The sequence below is a fragment of the Photinus pyralis genome, unplaced genomic scaffold, assembly GCF_008802855.1.
Source record: "Photinus pyralis isolate 1611_PpyrPB1 unplaced genomic scaffold, Ppyr1.3 Ppyr1.4_LG4, whole genome shotgun sequence".
NCBI lineage: Eukaryota > Metazoa > Arthropoda > Insecta > Coleoptera > Lampyridae > Photinus > Photinus pyralis.
Window position 1 is genome coordinate 19502359 of NW_022170511.1, and position 17233 is coordinate 19519591.

The window sequence follows — 17233 nt, forward strand, 5'->3', positions numbered from 1 at the left end:
TGCCTAAAAACGGCACTGGCGGCAGTGAAGTACATATTTTAGTGCGTAGGCATTAAACCGCTTCAGTGCCAGTGTCACATTGTTTTGCTTTGACAATTTGATGTTATTTACATTAGGTTCTTCGTTCACCTAGCAAGTGCGATGATCTTTCCTTCTGATTTTAACAGAAATAAAAATATAGTCGATCAAAGAAGCTATATATTTATTTAAATAATAGTTAATGTTGAAAGTGCAGTTAGTCATATTACCATTATTGAAATTAAACCCTGAGCTCGTTCCTGCAGCATCCAAGTTCTGAACAGTCAAGTTTTGTTTGGCTCGTCTTATTTCTAATGAATGAATGAAGTATTTTCAAAAACTGGATTGGTTTCTGCTTCAAATGAAGGAGTAGTTGAAGTCATTCCATCTGATAAACCTGGATTTTCTAAAGTTGTCGAAAGTATTTTTTGTGCAATTTCATTTTTATTTGAAATCGAAAAACTCGTCCACAATTAAAACGTCAAAACTAATAATGGCCAACTACTATAGCAATTGTTATAGTCACCACGGCCGACGCGCTCACGGCTACCTATAACGATCGGGTTAATATTTCTTCCGATTTGAAAACCATTATTTGGGCGTTATCCTCACGTTTGAAGAAAAAATAGCATATATTATGCGGAGCTAAAGTAACTTCTTATGGCTCGTCAGTATTTTGCTGGCCTCGCTTCGCTCGGCCATCAAACACTGGCTCGCCATTAAAAGTATCACTTTAGCTCCTCATAATATAACATACTATTTCTTCAACAATGTTTATAAAATATTTACTAATTTCGTTTTTTTGCTAAAATCGACGTTAAACTACGGGATTAAGTAAATTCAAAAGTTTAGCGTAGATTGGAAGTCTCTAAGTGACCTTTTAGGTGTATCAAACAGAAACATTGACTATAAAAATGGCATTGATTTTGAACAGATCATTGGTGGCAGTTTGACGCAAATAATCAATCGTGTCGTGCTTACATAGGTGATGTTCCCAAAAAAAAACTATATCCTTTAAAAATTCAAAACAACTTTCGCTCCGAAGACAAAATTGTCAAAATTTACAAAATTTGACCTTAAGACCTTAAGGGGTGGGTGTTTGCAAATTGCATAGTTTCGCCACTGAACATAATGGCAACGTATTTTCCATACGTTGATCAGCACTTCCTAAAAGGCCATAGCTTTGTGCCTGTGTTTTTGTTTATTAAAAGCATATATGGTTAAAATTTGAAAGGAATATCTCCATAAATAAGAAAGTTGATATTTCGCAACCTGCGCATGCGCGCATGAATCGTCAAAATTACGCTTGGTTCAGATAGCAGAGCTATAACCTACCGAATTCAAAAAGTTAACGTCTCGGATAGACGCACGGACAGAGAAAGTGGATGCAATAGTTTCCAAATGCGCTAATAATCTAGATAATATACCTATAAACTAGTAAAGAGAATGATTTATACCTCTAGCCTATGTCAATGCATGCACTCACTCCCACCTTGTGTTATTTAAACACTGATCTTTTGCAACATTTTTCGTTACTGAATATTAACAACTTTAAAAAGTCATTATGCAAACACAAATAACGAGAGCGTATTTTCCTCCTAATAATATTAATGCTAGGACCGGGAAAAAATGCCGGTAGGCACGAGATCCCTCTTTCAAATGAGCCGCCTATCGCCGAAGTCTATACAAATTAATGAAAAATAGTGGAGCGTGGGGAGCGTATTTTGAAAGCTTCGTTTAATTTTTTTTAATTCATTTCTTTTTAATTTTTTTTTTGCAGCCTTATATCTTAAAAAGTAATTATCTGATTCCAAAAGTGCAATAGGGTTTTCTAGTCGGTTTTGTTTCAGAATGACCCCCCCCCCCCCATTGTCCGTGGGCGCGAATTTCGTATCATCCTGTATTGTGAAATTTTGTCAAACCTTTAATAATAATAGTCAAACATATGATATCATTAAAAATACATTGAGATCATTTTAATACAAAAATTTGTTCTAAGTAAGTTAAATATATCTTGACTTTTAGTTTGACGCCATTTTTAGGTACCTAAGTATGCACCCTTTTGAAACTTTTATATTAAACCTTTTCTACAGCTTTAGAGATATTATTTTTACAAATTGATGATTTTCAGTTTTTTTAAACGACTGGTCGGGCCTTAATTTTAAAATTTGTTAAAAAAATCAGGTCGAATCTCTATCTTTAATACCTAATAGGTACCATTGAATTTATAAATTCAATGGTAATACTGACGTTACCCATATCTACTAACTCTAATACCTATAATTGGACGGCTTAGTGTTTACTAAGTATTGGTTTACTAATGCGATGACTGCTATGAATATTTAATACTTATTAGTGTCAATGTGATAACCTCGCATTATATTACTTACAATAAGTATACATATATACTCAAAGAGTAGGGCATTTCAAGACAATGACCAATTAAATTGAAATATATAATTGCATATACCAATTTTGGAACGTTTGATTGATCGTTACGTTTGGCGCAATTAGGTCGGCTCGATACGTCGTGAATTCTCCGAAAATCAAAGTTTCCCAACGCTAATACATTAGAGATAATTGAATATAAATATTATTAACGGTGGAGTGGACAATAACTACATATTTTTATTACGAAATTATGCGGGCATAAGTGAGTGTCAATGTGATATAATGGTAATACCAATATAAATAATTGTCAATTGTAGCGAACACGCGCGCTTATACCATTTAATGGCGCATGAAATATATGTTGGTAGTGCAGCGGCGGCGGCGGCAGAGTGAACCCTTGATAAATGACTAGATGCTCTCTAATTAGATTAAGCTAATGTATGTTTTGAGCATACAGCGCGTTTAAAATACAAATTGAAATTATCATATTTAACAGATCTTTTTTAGTGTGAAGTACAAATTCCCTTTCGATTTGGAGGCTAATATTAGATTTCAACCAGAACGTGTTTTGCTTACACCATCAGAGCTTTTGTATAAGGTCTGACCCAGTAATGTATTGTTTTGTAATTTTTTTATATTCGGACCTCTAATGAATGGAATTTAAGTACCGGGTACAGATAGCATTTAGAAAGGCCCGTTTACAATGAGAACGATGTTGAAGAATGTGTTGCACTGATGGACGTATGAATGGACCTACCTACACATTCATTAGGTCTTTACACCCTGAAAAATGCAAGTCGTTGAGGAGAGTGCCAAGACGGGTATCGTATATGTATGTACACACCATACAGAGAGGTAGGTACGGACACATCCACTTAAGGGGGAAACATGCAATATACAAAATTTGCTTACCAGATATACATGATCCTGGACCGCCAGAGCCAAACGAGGCCTTCAGCTGTGAAAAACCTAAAAACAAAATTAATTTCAGTAGGCATTCAAGCAACGGCAAAGAGTTAGTTTGTGTACCAAAAATAAATAGAACCGCTAACATAAGTTTCTTATTTTACATAATTTTTTTTTACAATTCCCATGTTTCGACTAACAAAAAATCGTAGGTATCACTTGAAACATAAAATTTTTCTCGTATTCAGAAATTGATTTATTATCTTGTGAAGAGGTATTTATTATATAGGGTGTCCCACGACGAATGCCCGCTATCTATCTCAAAACGGTAAAATTCGTAAATAAGAGGAATTCATCTAAAATAGTTTCAACGTAACTCTTTCGGTTATCCCAAAAGTTACGTGGAATGCCCTTTATACAGGGTGGCACAACGAAGACGAAACATACTGAATAACGCGCAAGAAAATAGTTTTTGCAAAAATCGCAAAAAGTCGATTTTGGTTGGAAGGGGACATCTATTACATACTTTAACATTGGGTCGAGTGACACATCATTCAAAAGGGTTCTTAATTTCCTACACGCCTATGGTTTAGTTTCCAAATTCGAGAGACTCTTTTGGAAGATGCAGTTGACTGTAGAGCTTAAGTAAATACAACAAAGTATGTAACATACGTACGTTTGGTTCACTGAAATATAATCGTACCAGTATTTTGCCATGAGCACCAAAAAACTGAGCTAAAAACCTAATTAGCATCTGACCTATAAGATAATTCATCAGTTGCCCATAATAGGGATAGCTTTATTTTATTTTATTTTACCTTTATTTTTGAGTGGGGAGTGGGCGGGGTTTCAGCCAAGGCTGCTCTACCAACCCAACCCGCTATTCATTTACAGATATCCATGCCCGAACCCGGATTCGAACCAGGGACCCTTAGTACCGCAGTCCAGCTTTAATTGAACTGCGCCACATGAGCCGGCGCAGGTTTTATGAGTCTAAATTTTTGAGGGTTATTTTATTATGTTGATCTCTCCTAGTTTATGTTCTTCGGGCTTGAATTTGAATAATTTGTCCTTTGATACTCTGTATTCTTCAAATGACCCGCTCAAATTTGAAAAATAAATAATAGGTCTGTAGGAAATTAAGAGCCCTTTCCAATGGTATGCCACTCAACCCATCGTTCAATTTAAAATTATTGAAAGGGTGGCAACCCTAGCTTAGGGGGTTGACGCCAGGAGTGTAAATATTTAAGTAAAAGATGTCCCTCTTCTAAGAAAAATCGATTTATTTTCTGCGAATTATTCCTGGAATTATTCAATCTGTTTCGTTGTCGTCGTGCCACCCTGTATATCATTTTTAGATTTTACATAAAATTCTATACGTACAGGGTGGAAATTTTGTTTGGAACACCTCAAAACAAAATTATTTTAATCTAGGGGCATATTATTAAAGAATGCACTTTTTTGGATATAGCAGCATAAAAGGTTAAGGTGTGCACTTTAAAAATATGTAATACAAAATAGATGGTTGCTATCTAAACAAATTGTAACAATTTATTTCTACCATCTTTGAGCTAGCTCGCTGTTTATGCGGCGGAGTTTTAGAAAAACTGCAGTTTCACTCGCAAGTCACATAAAAGTTGTTTTGGTTGAAAAAAGTGCCGAACAAACGTACACAAATCCAAAAGCCTCCGCCCCCGGCCCATATGTACATCTCGTTCTCCTCCGACAGAAGGGAAAGTAGGGAAAGTTTTTCGACGCTCGAAAATTAAACGCACGCATAAAAAATTTGAAGTCCAGAAAACACACGCCTGTATAAAAATCATCCCGCCCCCAAAACAAGAAAACACCCCTTTATAAACCTAACCTCCGGTAATAGTTATTTACATAAAAGTCAGGAAAATGACACGTTACTGGCGAGGAAATATTGACGTACAAGGCTCCTTAGGGGCCGAGTGCTTTAATTTCCGAGTCAAGTATAATGTCATTTTACCTACTGACGAGTTTTGTATTAAATTTTACCCGAAATCTTATTTTAACATAAAATTTCAATTTTCATACAGAACTTTTGATTAATGCCAATCTGTCATTGATGACAGGAGTCATTATAAACATTTAGCAATATGACAGGTGCGGCTGGTAAAGTGACAGGCGGCAGAAAAAGTAGACTGGTCTGCCTCCGTCATGGAAACTAACACTTTCCTGACATAACGTAGGCATGAAAATGAAGGTTTCATGACGATTTTGAGTAAAAAAAACCTTGCCAAAACATATTACCACCGATCAAAACTTAGCCTAGAAAAAAAACTAAAATAAGATTCCTATCCAAACAAAAACCTATACAAAACCAACCTCTTAATGCAAAAGATAATCAGGTAAATTAGCACATGGCGGTCAAATTATCCTCTCAAAACTGGAGGCAAGTGTCTTGCCTTAGCTCGCTTCCAACAATTGCGAAACTGAGCACCACACCAAGCTCATTTACTAAAAACACTGTTTCATAATTTGTGCAGTGAGACACACAGGATTATTAAAACACTTGGCCCAACGTGCTTGTCGAAAAAGAGAGAAAGCCAAAAGAACTGTCCCATTGTTTCGTTGAATATACCCTTAGTTCATACTGAATGCGCTTTAGTATGTTAGGAGTGTGTTTGTATAACTGGAAAATATGACTTTTGCTTTTGTCGTTGAAATGACATGTTCGTATTTTGCGAAAAATGTTGATATTTGAAGTGGAAAATTCCAGTCATCAAGCTAAAATTATCTAAATTATTTATCTAAGCGTATTTACGTGAATGGAACATTGTATCTTTTCGAGGTAAAGTTATTTTGATAGGATTCCTTATTTGGTTAGCAGGTTCCTTGTTAGGTTGTCATATGTTTTAATTTAATTACCTATCTTCCTTTTACCTATATCGCAATCCGAAACTCATTTATTAATAGGATACGTAAGTTTGAATTCATTTGATTTTGATCTGATCTTGGTTTTGTAGTTTTTTGGATGTATTTTGTTGTACGTTACAAGTATTAGGGTGATCGTATTAAAGAAGCACCGTATTCTGTATGAAATGCGAACACTCAGTTTCGAATTGGTACCTGTCTGTTAGTTGTAACTGATTTAACACATTGATTAAACACACACAGATTAAAGAATTACTATGCAAATGTTTGCCTGAAATACCAGGAATTTTAGTGCGTTCACTAATAGACAACAATCGCATTCATTTTGAGTGTAACTCACTTGCCTGAAATAGTTTTGTAAAAATGGAATCTTAGCGTTGCAGTAGTTTTTACCGCGTGTTTAGTCCTTCGCGTCACGCGTGGTTAGCAATTTTTGCGGAGTGGTTTTTTAAATAACACTTTTAAACTAGTTTGTTTTGAATGTCAAGGTTAAATTTTATTTAAGCTATGGGCAGCAGTGTAGTCGCATTTTGCCATTTACTACTATTTGTACAAAGGGGTCTCGAGATTGTGTATATTCATTGGATTTGTCATTACTCTCGAGCATTTTTTAATTCTTTATTGGGGATTTTTTAATAATTCTGCAATACTCCTTTACTATCCTTGAGTCTCATTTTAATCACTTAACTTCACTTCTGAACATTTTTAAATTTTGTGAACCTTTTATATTGCTTTTTGATGTTTTTGTGTTGAATTTTTCTTGAATTTGTCGCTCTTTCGAATCCCCTGCTATAGGGACAGCTCGAATCCTTTTTAAAAGACACTCTTGAATCTGTATATGAGTTTATGGGTGCTATAACGTAAATCGTTATTTATTATTTTTTAATCTTTCCCTAATCCTCCTCGAATCGTTTTCTAATAGATTCTTTTAAATGGTTTCGAAAACCGCTTCCTTAAAACTGAAAACAAATTGACGACTGAAAGAAAAAAACTGTTTGTCAACATTCCTGCATCAGGAGCACCAGCAACCACTCATACTAGATGACAGGGCCAATGTTCAACAGTCAACAAAATACCAAGGAACGGAAAGCCTTAGTTAGTTGTGTCATTATTCAAAACTTAAGGGTTCTTTCTAAACACTGGGGCACTGAAGGATTTTGCTTGGTGGGATAGCATTGGTTCGGCTATTTGTACGTAGATGGCGTAACCAGTTACTGCTGTGGCTTTATACTAACAGTGTGGCCATGAGCGTGACGGCCGCCAAGATTCCTCCAGATTTTAATGTAATTAATAACACACATCTAGTAGGATATTCTCAAATGGAAAACGAATTTAAAACTTGTGTGCGCATAACGTCACCGGTTGACAACTTTAAATTTAAAAATACAAACTTAACTTTTATTGGTTACATTCAAATCTGGAGTAAACGCTATAGAAAACTTGACTACTGTACGGCCACACTGTTTATATAAAGCCATTGTAATGGACAGTATGAATGACGCCAGAGCATATCCTAACCATTTCACAAGAAATGGATGGGTTAGCTTTATTAAGATACCTATATGAATTCGCTAATGACTAACTAGCTATAAATCGACGTACATACAAAAGTACCGTAGATAGATGTCAGTAAAATACGCTATTTCATGTTGTTAGTAAACCAAATAATTGATCGTGCAAGAATGTTTAATTCAATGCGAAAGTTAATTATTATAATATTAGGTGCGGAAATCTGTGAAATAGTCGTTTATGTGTTTGAAGTGTTAACTTAACCCATTTTTTAATTTTTATTCACACAAGAATTTAAATTATAATTATACGTATACCTACTTACATAACTGAACAGGAACACCCATTCATCAAAAACTTGAAAACATAAATTATATTAATGGTGTACTTGCTCTTTCTATTTGTGTTTAGTAGTGCACCCGTGTCTAAATCTTTAATTTTTTATTCATATAATATAATCTAGTGCTTATAGCGCTGTTTGCCAATTTGTTTTCAGTCTCTGTTGCATCCGTCGTCATTATTTATTTTTAGTCTTCATTTTAAGAAAGTGGTATCCGGGTCCAACACGCAAAAGAGAAGATAGACAGTACAGCAAAAAAAGACTTCATGGGGGATTAAAAAAAAGGTTAGGGAAAAAGTCAAAAGGAGTTTAGGAATAATTTAATAAAGATTCATAGAATATTTAAAAAATTGCTGTGGTTAGCAGATACCACCCGCACACTGCGCGTGCGCGATTCTGCCCTTTTATGCCTGTGTGAATGGGTACCAAATTTAGTTCCAATCGGTTCAGTCGTAAGCCGGTAATGAGAGTACAGGCTGACCGGAAAAACCGACATCATCGAGGTTTTGTTTAATTCGGATTCCTGGTGCTTCAAAACGTGCATTTCCGTAAAAAAACGTGGGGGTCATTTTTTACCTCAATGCAAACCCCCCTTACTAACGTGCGGGTGGTAAAAAGTATAAAAATTATATAAGAAGAAAGACGGTTTCCAGGAAGATCCAAAGAGCACTGAAAAGAAAAGACGCAAAGGGGATTTAAAGCATGAATCAACTAAATAGGTATCGATAGATAATAATATGTAGGTTACAATAAAATTCCAGTTTTGGTCGAAAAAGCGGGTAACTTGCGTCTTGCCTACACAGAAGTAGTTCTTGATGTGTTTGTCACTCATTAGGTATTTATCACATTTTTATATTACTTTTGCTTTATAACCTTACACTTAACACTTCATTATTCTCACACTGAACTTAATTGTTGTTACTACGTATCATGAATACTGTAACCAAAATATTTACGACATTTGAGACTTTGATTGGCCTTGAATCTCAAATTTACGCTTTATTATTATTGTCGGTGTTTCTTGTGAGAACTCAGGTCTAGCCTGGTTAACTAATCGCACGGATTAAAATCAAGTAACGATTAGTGTCTGTGTCTGTGTCTGGTGAAGTTATGTAGGGTTCTAAAGAAAAATAAAAAATAAAATAAATATTCACACACTCACATTGGAAATCTAGAGATAGTATGTAATTCATACTTACCAACATAGCTATTAATGGCCCCAATAGTCAACGCTATCAGGAAAGAAGAAAACAAAACAAAAATATCATTATAATAATTCCTGTAATTTTATTAAATAGAGTTTATTGTGTAAGTGTTTCTTTGGCTTTGCGTTTGGGTTGAATACGAGTGGGTTGTGATAACGTGGTGTGTTTATGTGAAGAAGGAGTTTTGTGTTTTTTAATTGTATTTATGGTGTTTCTTTGTTCCTGAGGTCGTATTTGTGAGGTTGTTTGGGTTTTTGGTGGAGATATTGCAGTATTTTGTGAGCCTGTGGTGCTGTTAAGGTTTTTGCGCTTCGGTTGTATACGAGTGGGTTGTGACAATGTGGTGTGTTTCTGTGAAGAAGGAGTTATGTGTTTTTTAAGTGTGCTAGGGCGTGTAACTTTATTGGGTGGACCTGTCTTTGTAGTGCATGTTGCGTTACTTGTATTTATGGTGTTTATTTGTTCTTGACGTTGTATTTGTGTGGTTGCTTGGGTTTTTGGTGGAGATATTACAGTATGTTGTGAGCATGTAGTTCTGTTAAGGTTTTCGCGTTTCGGTTGAATCCGAGTTGGTTGTGATAACGTGGTGTGTTTCTGTGAAGAAGGAGTTTTGTGTTTTTTAACTGTGCTAGGACGTGTAACTTTATTGGGTGGACCTGTCTTTGTAGTGCAAGTTGCGTTACTTGTATTTGTGGTGTTTCTTTGTTCTTGAGGTTGTATTTGTGTGGTTGCTTGGGTTTTTGGTGGAGATATTGCAGTATTTTGTGAGCTAGTAGTGCTGTCAAGGTTTTTGCGTTTGGGTTGTATACGAGTGGGTTGTTTCTGAGAAGAAGGAGTATTGCGTTTTTTAACTGTGCTAGGACGTGTAACTTTATTGGGTGGACCTGTCTTTGTAGTGCAAGTTGCGTTACTTGTATTTATGGTGTTTCTTTGTTCTAGAGGTTGTGTTTGTGTTGTTGCTCGCATTAATTATTATTATTATTATTATTATTATTATCCCTCTCTTGTTTTGGGCCCTCAACAGGCATGCGCCCAATTACAGAGTGACCCGCATAATGCTATTTAGAGGTGCCTCTGCAGAAGGTCTTAAGTTGGTCTATACTACTCCGGTATTTACCTTACGAATTAGGAAAACTGCAGGAAAACCTAATTCGGAGTAGCCGGTAGAATGCTCGGAACTGGTCTAAGGTAATTTCCATCTCCGCCACAGATGAAAAATTCACCTCAACCCAGGTTCGAACACCCGACCTTCGGATTCATAACCCAATGCTCTACCACTGAGCCATGAATCCGGAACGCTTGCATTCGAAACTTTTTCAAACGCCGTTCATTTTAAAATCGTGTTTGCTAATCACAACGATTTCTCTTGACAAAAAAATGAGTACCAATAATTTTTATAATGTGCTTAGAGTTCATTTTCAAGGTTTTTGAAAAAAACGCGGAAAACCCAATTGTTGTTACCTGCTCTGCTTCCCTGGACCATTGTTCCCTAAACTTGCTTTTAACCTTGACTGCTATCAGGATTGTGTATATACATTTACTAATAATTGAGTTTTGATTTACTAATCAAATGTCAGTTGCTCTTTTTTCGAGAATACGGGACTTTTTTGAGTTTGCTTACTATGCTTCTAAACCTTAACGTAAATCGACTAAATTTTCGGATCTTCACAATAATAACGATAGATGACTAATAAACAAGCTTTTGGCAATTTAGTGTTTTTTTAGTGTGTACTTTAAGTCATAGTGTTGATTACCTCTGCCGCAAGGGGAGCCTAAGACGTTCGATCAAGTGCTACTTTTTTTTTCAAATTTAAGTGGGATCTGGTTACTTTTTAGAGGGAATAGCGTACACTAGTGTAGTACCTACATGATACTAAAAAAATATTAAAAAGGCAATAAGATAGTTTCAAAACGGATTAAAGGAGTAGCCAAAGAGCGAACGAAGATTCACGCAAGATTTACGAAGAATTCAAGAGGGATTTAAAAACGATTAAAGATGAGTTCAGACAGAATTAAGGGGAGAAGATCTATCTCCTTATGTGTGGAAACTTCTACTGTGAAAGCAAATACAAGGATTCTTGAAAGGATCAACAGAGACCATCTAAGAAAGTTTCAAGATAAAGTCCAGGATTAAAGCATTATTCAAGGAAGACTTAATCAAATCACAAAATAAACACAAATAAGACCCCAGAGCGATTTAAAAATTCAGAAAAAGTACAATTTATTATGATACGAGAATAATCAAAAAGAGACCCAACACTGTTCAAGCAGGATTTCAAAGGAGTTTTAAGGGTCTTCAAAACAGATCCAAAAGAAATGCAAAAAGCGTTCAAAAGGGTTCAAGAGAAATTTAAAAAGGATTCAAGTAATATTTGAATCGAAATAAATAAATATTCCAGAACGATTTAAGAAATAGTCGTCTTCAAAACAGCTTCAATCCGAATTCAAAAAAAGGTCAAGGTGTATACAAAGAAACAATTAATTTTATAGTTAACTTAACAAACGAGTTTAAATGAATTTTAGAAACGGTTTAAAATGTCTGTCGGTTAACGTTATTCAAAACCGAATCGATTTATCCACTGATTTAGCTTCAAACTTGCATAATTCGCCACAGTAAGTTTATATGGAACCGAGGGGTATAATCTTAGCCCTTTCAGTGCGGGCTGCCTATTCGTTCGGGTGCTGCTAAGCGGCTTTTACGTTTATGACTAGGCTATCTACCCTGTCGCCATGCACAGAACAGGCAAATTATGGTTAACTGCTAGGGATAAAATGGGGGTGATTAGATCAACGACTAAGAGGGCGGAAAGAAGTCAGAAACTAGATTTTGTATGGGTATCGGAGGTGGGAGGGAAGTCAGGGGTTAATAACTCCCGAACTTAATTAGCATAACTTGTCCGTTTGGCGCATGACGAGAGGCTAGATAATGCAGTCATATCAACAGTAAATACCGTAGGAGTAGATAACTCCCACTGAAATGGCTCATTTTATGTTAATGGCCAATTATGCAAGTTTAGAACTAATATACATCTGAATGGGTAGACAACCCCTACTCATATGGGCTTACCTGTTCTCCAGTGGTCGACGCCAAATATTCTAAACGTGTTTTTCTGAAACTACTTTAGAAACAATTACTTTCGTGTCTAAAAAAGGGTAAAAAAGAAAATGTGATTTTCCTCTATAGTGAGGATAGTAAACTCGTAACTCGTAAACTTTGCAGTTGAAAACTCCACTTTCTTCTCTAGTTGTACAAATAACTATTTCACAACCATGGAGCATGGACCATTTGTGAATGCAACCCCCCCCCCCCCCTAACGGGGTTCCAGGGGTAACTGGGCTTGAACCCACGTCAGAAATTTGAAGAGGAGAACTCAAAGAGCATATGTGCACATTTACATAGCTTTACTCAAAAGTGCGAACTTTTTTTTCCTAAATTATATGTTAGGATAGTAATGATAAATTTGTTAGTAAAAAATTCTTTGGAATTGGGTTTACCACATAATACAACTTTAGTATTAATCGAGATTTTAGAAGTAGCAGATTAATGGATGTGAAAAGCGAATTAGTGTTTAATTAAGTACCCGTTTTCATCAAAACTACAAGTGTTCATTTCTATTTAAAGTACTCAAATATAAACAAGAAAAAAGGTTTTCGCCCTAAGGCGAGTAACTGCAGCGCAACTTCCATGAATTGATCAGTGCTTCCTAAAAGGTCATAGCTCTGTGCACTAAGTTTTTCTTTACTAGAGGCATATATGGTTAAAATTTCAAAGAAATATCTTCATAAATAAAAAAGTTTGCTTTGCGCATGCGCACATCTGATTTTTAGTAATGCGATATGTTTGCCTTTACTAGAAGTATCTGTGGTTAAAATTTCAACAAAATATCTTAACAAATAAGAAAGTTGACATTGCGCATGACAGAGTTATACGTTACCGATGCAAAAAGGATGAACTAAATATTTCGAAAACTGTAGGAATGATTAAGGCCTCGGGCAGACGGACAGGAAGAGAAAGTGGGTGTAGGTAATACCGCATCCAACTTCGTTGGAAAAAGCGCTGAAAAGTAGGTACCTACTTTGAAAATTGAAAAAGAAATAAATTGGTAGCGATGAGCAAAAAATTAGAAATATGTGCGGTGATTGCAGAACAATTAATCAAAAAATGTTTACGTTAGTAGCTCTAACTTTGGCTACAAGGGTCCTGGGTTTGAATCCCAGGTAAGGCATGGCTGTATGTGATTGTAGGTATAGTAGGTTGAGTGGGAAGAGTAGCTAATTAGCTAACTCCGCCCACTATAAAATAAAGACAATAAAGAATATATATCATCAAGCAATGAATACGTACCGTAATCCTTGAATTAAAAGAAATTAACAACACAGTTGATTATTTATAGAAATTACAACAAAATTCTATTATGGGACGTAGAAAATGATTCAATTTGTAATACACTCGAATTTGAGAGGATTTTATGGGGTGGTTTTGTTTTTATTAAATCATAGGTTGGTCATAGGTAGCGCGAAAAACCACAAATAATCTGGTTGCTAAAAACATACGTCTTAGGCCTAAGCAATGCAGGCTTTTTTTATTCACATCCATTATAATCGGCATAATGGCTATTTATTATTAAGCTCGAGCGTACAGACTTACGTCGACATCGCCACTCGCACGAGTGCTACAGCTTTCTATTTTTATGCCGGTTAATTACTTTGGGTGCACAAAAATATTGAGAAACTAAAGAAACTGTTAATAAATTTCAACTAAAACTCCTTGTATACGCAGATTCGACAAATAACTATACCGCTCATAAATCGCATAATAGCGTAAAATATAGGATTACATTTATACCAACATAAAAGGACTGCACATGGCTCTATTATTCGAAAATCACTACTCCAGTTTTCACAAAAGGAGCATTTCTTGTGGTCAAAACACTTTTAAATCGATACTGGGCGAATGTAAAACGACTTTGACTCCTGTAAGAGATATACGGAAGGATCGTAATTGCCTGCCACGGTTTCTGATGGATCATTATGTTTGAATAGTGGCTTGTAAAGGTTGTAAGAAGGCTTACGAGTATCAGATTATCATCTTTAGTATTGTCATATGACGGCCACTTAACATGGGATCGCATAATACGGAAGCGTTTATGCACGAATTTGTTCCGGGAGAGATATTTGATATTTCTTTCTCAATTTTTATTTTATTCCGTTACGGAACGTTAAGACAAAATATTCCCGCAAGAATTTCGAAAGTGAAGACGGTGAAAGGGTGGCCGATATCGTTCAATTGAAGCACAATAAGCAGGCACTTTAGGCTGCTCTTCTCGTCCTATTGAGTCGGTGACACACGACACCTGACCTGTTGGACCCATTCGATTTTTACGGGCTTTCAAAGAACCTTTCACAGAAAAGTGGTAAACCTTTAAACGAGGGTGTCGTGTCGATCACGATTATGGTTACAATGAGCACATGCCTACGTCCAATAATCGTCAAATAGTTGGCAAGTAGAATTTAATCTGCGAGAAGAAAGAGTTAATTTCGTTGATAAAATAGAGAGTTAAGTTATTCGAGTACAATGCAGCATAATTATACAAGAATAATATAATGGGAGAATGTGAGGCATTCCAGGGTGTATATATCTGAAAAGGCGACTCTTGCTCTCTTGTTTATTAAGCTCACTGGAGCTTACTGCTACAATAAGCTATCTCGTGGCTTAATTACACAAAGCGTCACTTAATTTTGGAATTTCATTTGGTCTCGCCAGGTCGCAAATCAGCATAAGGGTAATTTTATTATTATTCCACCCGGTCGCCCTCCAGCTTTACGTTTTTAAATTAATCGGAAGTGCGAGGTTCCAAAAATCGTCTGCCCGAAGAAAAACATTTGACCGTAAATTCCGTACCTTAAATTAGTTCATGAAAATTTAAGCACTTAAATAGGGACGTCGAGACGCGACTATGGAGTATAATAAAACAGAAGGTTTTAATTAAACTTATTCATCTCAGTAAAGTAGGAGGAGATGGCTGAAAAGTGCATTTAATTAAGAAGTGCAAATTCTTCACATTTTTGATATAATTAAGTTTACATCACCCTTTAGCTAAATGACTTAATTTCGTGATGACTTCTTTACTTTTCACAACGGAATCTTATACTTATGTTGCAGAAGGATGAAGTGCTGATGTGGTTCAGCTTCAAATGAAATTATACACAATGTAAGACTTCAACTAATTCATAGAAGCATGTACTTGCATAATGACTAAATCTAAATTAGCACATATACCTAAGGGTTGTCGTTGTTACAATTTCTTAACGGCTAGCGGCGGTTTTACAAGGGCTGTAATTTAGAATAGGTGGGCACTTCTAAATAATTTTATGCAACGTTTACTACTTACGAGTAGGTTAAAGCACGGAAAATGCCACGTTTCGGCGTAACTAATCGGCAGCACTTAATAGGGAAAATTTCAATTTATTTCGACAGTTAAAACAATGTTATGCGGCGCAGTGCAGACTCTATATATGTAGAAAATTGAATTATACGAAAACAAAAGGAGGGGAATGGGTGGCAGGTCGACACAGGGTTGCCAACAACACAGAAGGGAAAGGGGTTCGTTACGTTAGTAATTAACTGCGACTCGATAATTAATTAGTTCCAACGAGTAGCGTTCGGCGCCGCCACACCAAATATATTTAAGGTCAGATTCGCTCATATTTGTATTTCCTCTTTACCATTTATAGCCTTTACGCGCGTTACCAACATAACGGGGTGAAATATTTGACTGCGAGGGTTGTTTTTGTTTGAAGCTCCGTTTACATTAAAACGTTTTGGCTTTGAAATATTTTAACTTCATAACAGAACATAATAGTATGTACCATGTAACGTACTACTCTTTTTATTACTATTTGCACATGGCGTTAATTGAAAAATCAAGTGGATTAGGTGCGAATGTGTAATCATTTTCATTTTGCGAACCCACCACTTTGCCTTCGCTCGCGATTCGGCTTATGAATTCCAATTTATGTACTTGCCAATTCGTAAACACAAAGGGCACTTATCGGAAAATTCCAACTTATAAGCCACTAAAAATAAGAAAAGTCGATAAATGTACACGTACAGTTAAGTAAAACAAAAACTGTTATGAGCGAACATCAAAGCTAGATACATTTTTAATTTACGTGTGGTCTTTATCAATGCTTTATTGAAATAAATTAAAAACAGCACAGAAAATATGTAATTTTTGGGCCAGAATCGTGATCACTTTGGTTATCTTTTATAGGATTTTATTATAACCATGTGCTGTTTTATAAGTAACTAATACTTACCATTGAATAAAAATAGTGTTTTCACTCAATGCTAATACATACAGTTAAATTAATACCAAAAATGGGCATTCCTATCATCAGATATGTTATCTCTACTTTTTTGTGTTGTTAGAGTAAATATGGATGTGAAACACCCAAATTGTCGAACACTCGAAAATACGTCATTTTTTCTACTATTTTTCGGTTTTTGTCAGATTTTGCAATTGATTATCGTATATAGACAAAATTTGTGACAATTCAATACAGGCTTTGTAAGTCTTTTTTCGTATTAAAAACATCCAGAGATTGGAAAGGCCATAGATTACATTTACTCTTTTCTTAGTAAAAATACTGAAAAATGTCAGTTCTCAATGGCTCAATTAATGATTCAGATTGGAGAAGGGTTTGCTCCTGATGTAAGAACAGTGAAGGTATACACCCAGTCCAGCATTATTGGGATGATGTTATAATATCCGAGGCTGGAAACAGCAGAACGTTGCTCCAACAGTGTAGGACAATGGACATCTTATTATTTTAAAACACAAACGTGGCTTAGATCAAAATTGTAAGAAGAAATGTGTTGCTGTAGCACATTCGATAATATCTGCGGTCAGACAAAGATCTTTTATATTCTCTCTTTGGACTCGACATTACCATATAACCTGCT

At 35.7% G+C, this 17233-nt stretch overlaps 1 protein-coding gene across 1 annotated transcript in view; it reads right to left on the minus strand.

Annotated features, from left to right (window-relative positions):
- Window positions 1–3177: 3177 nt before the first annotated feature.
- LOC116168145 overlaps window positions 3178–17233 on the minus strand; it is a 39120-nt gene continuing 25064 nt past the window's right edge. Inside the window, exons 2-3 of the mRNA XM_031483814.1 lie at window positions 3254–3378; window positions 3178–3192 (exon numbers count right to left, since the gene is read on the minus strand). Of these exons, the coding sequence (XP_031339674.1) occupies window positions 3178–3192; window positions 3254–3378 (140 nt within the window). The remainder of the gene's footprint in view (window positions 3193–3253; window positions 3379–17233) is intronic.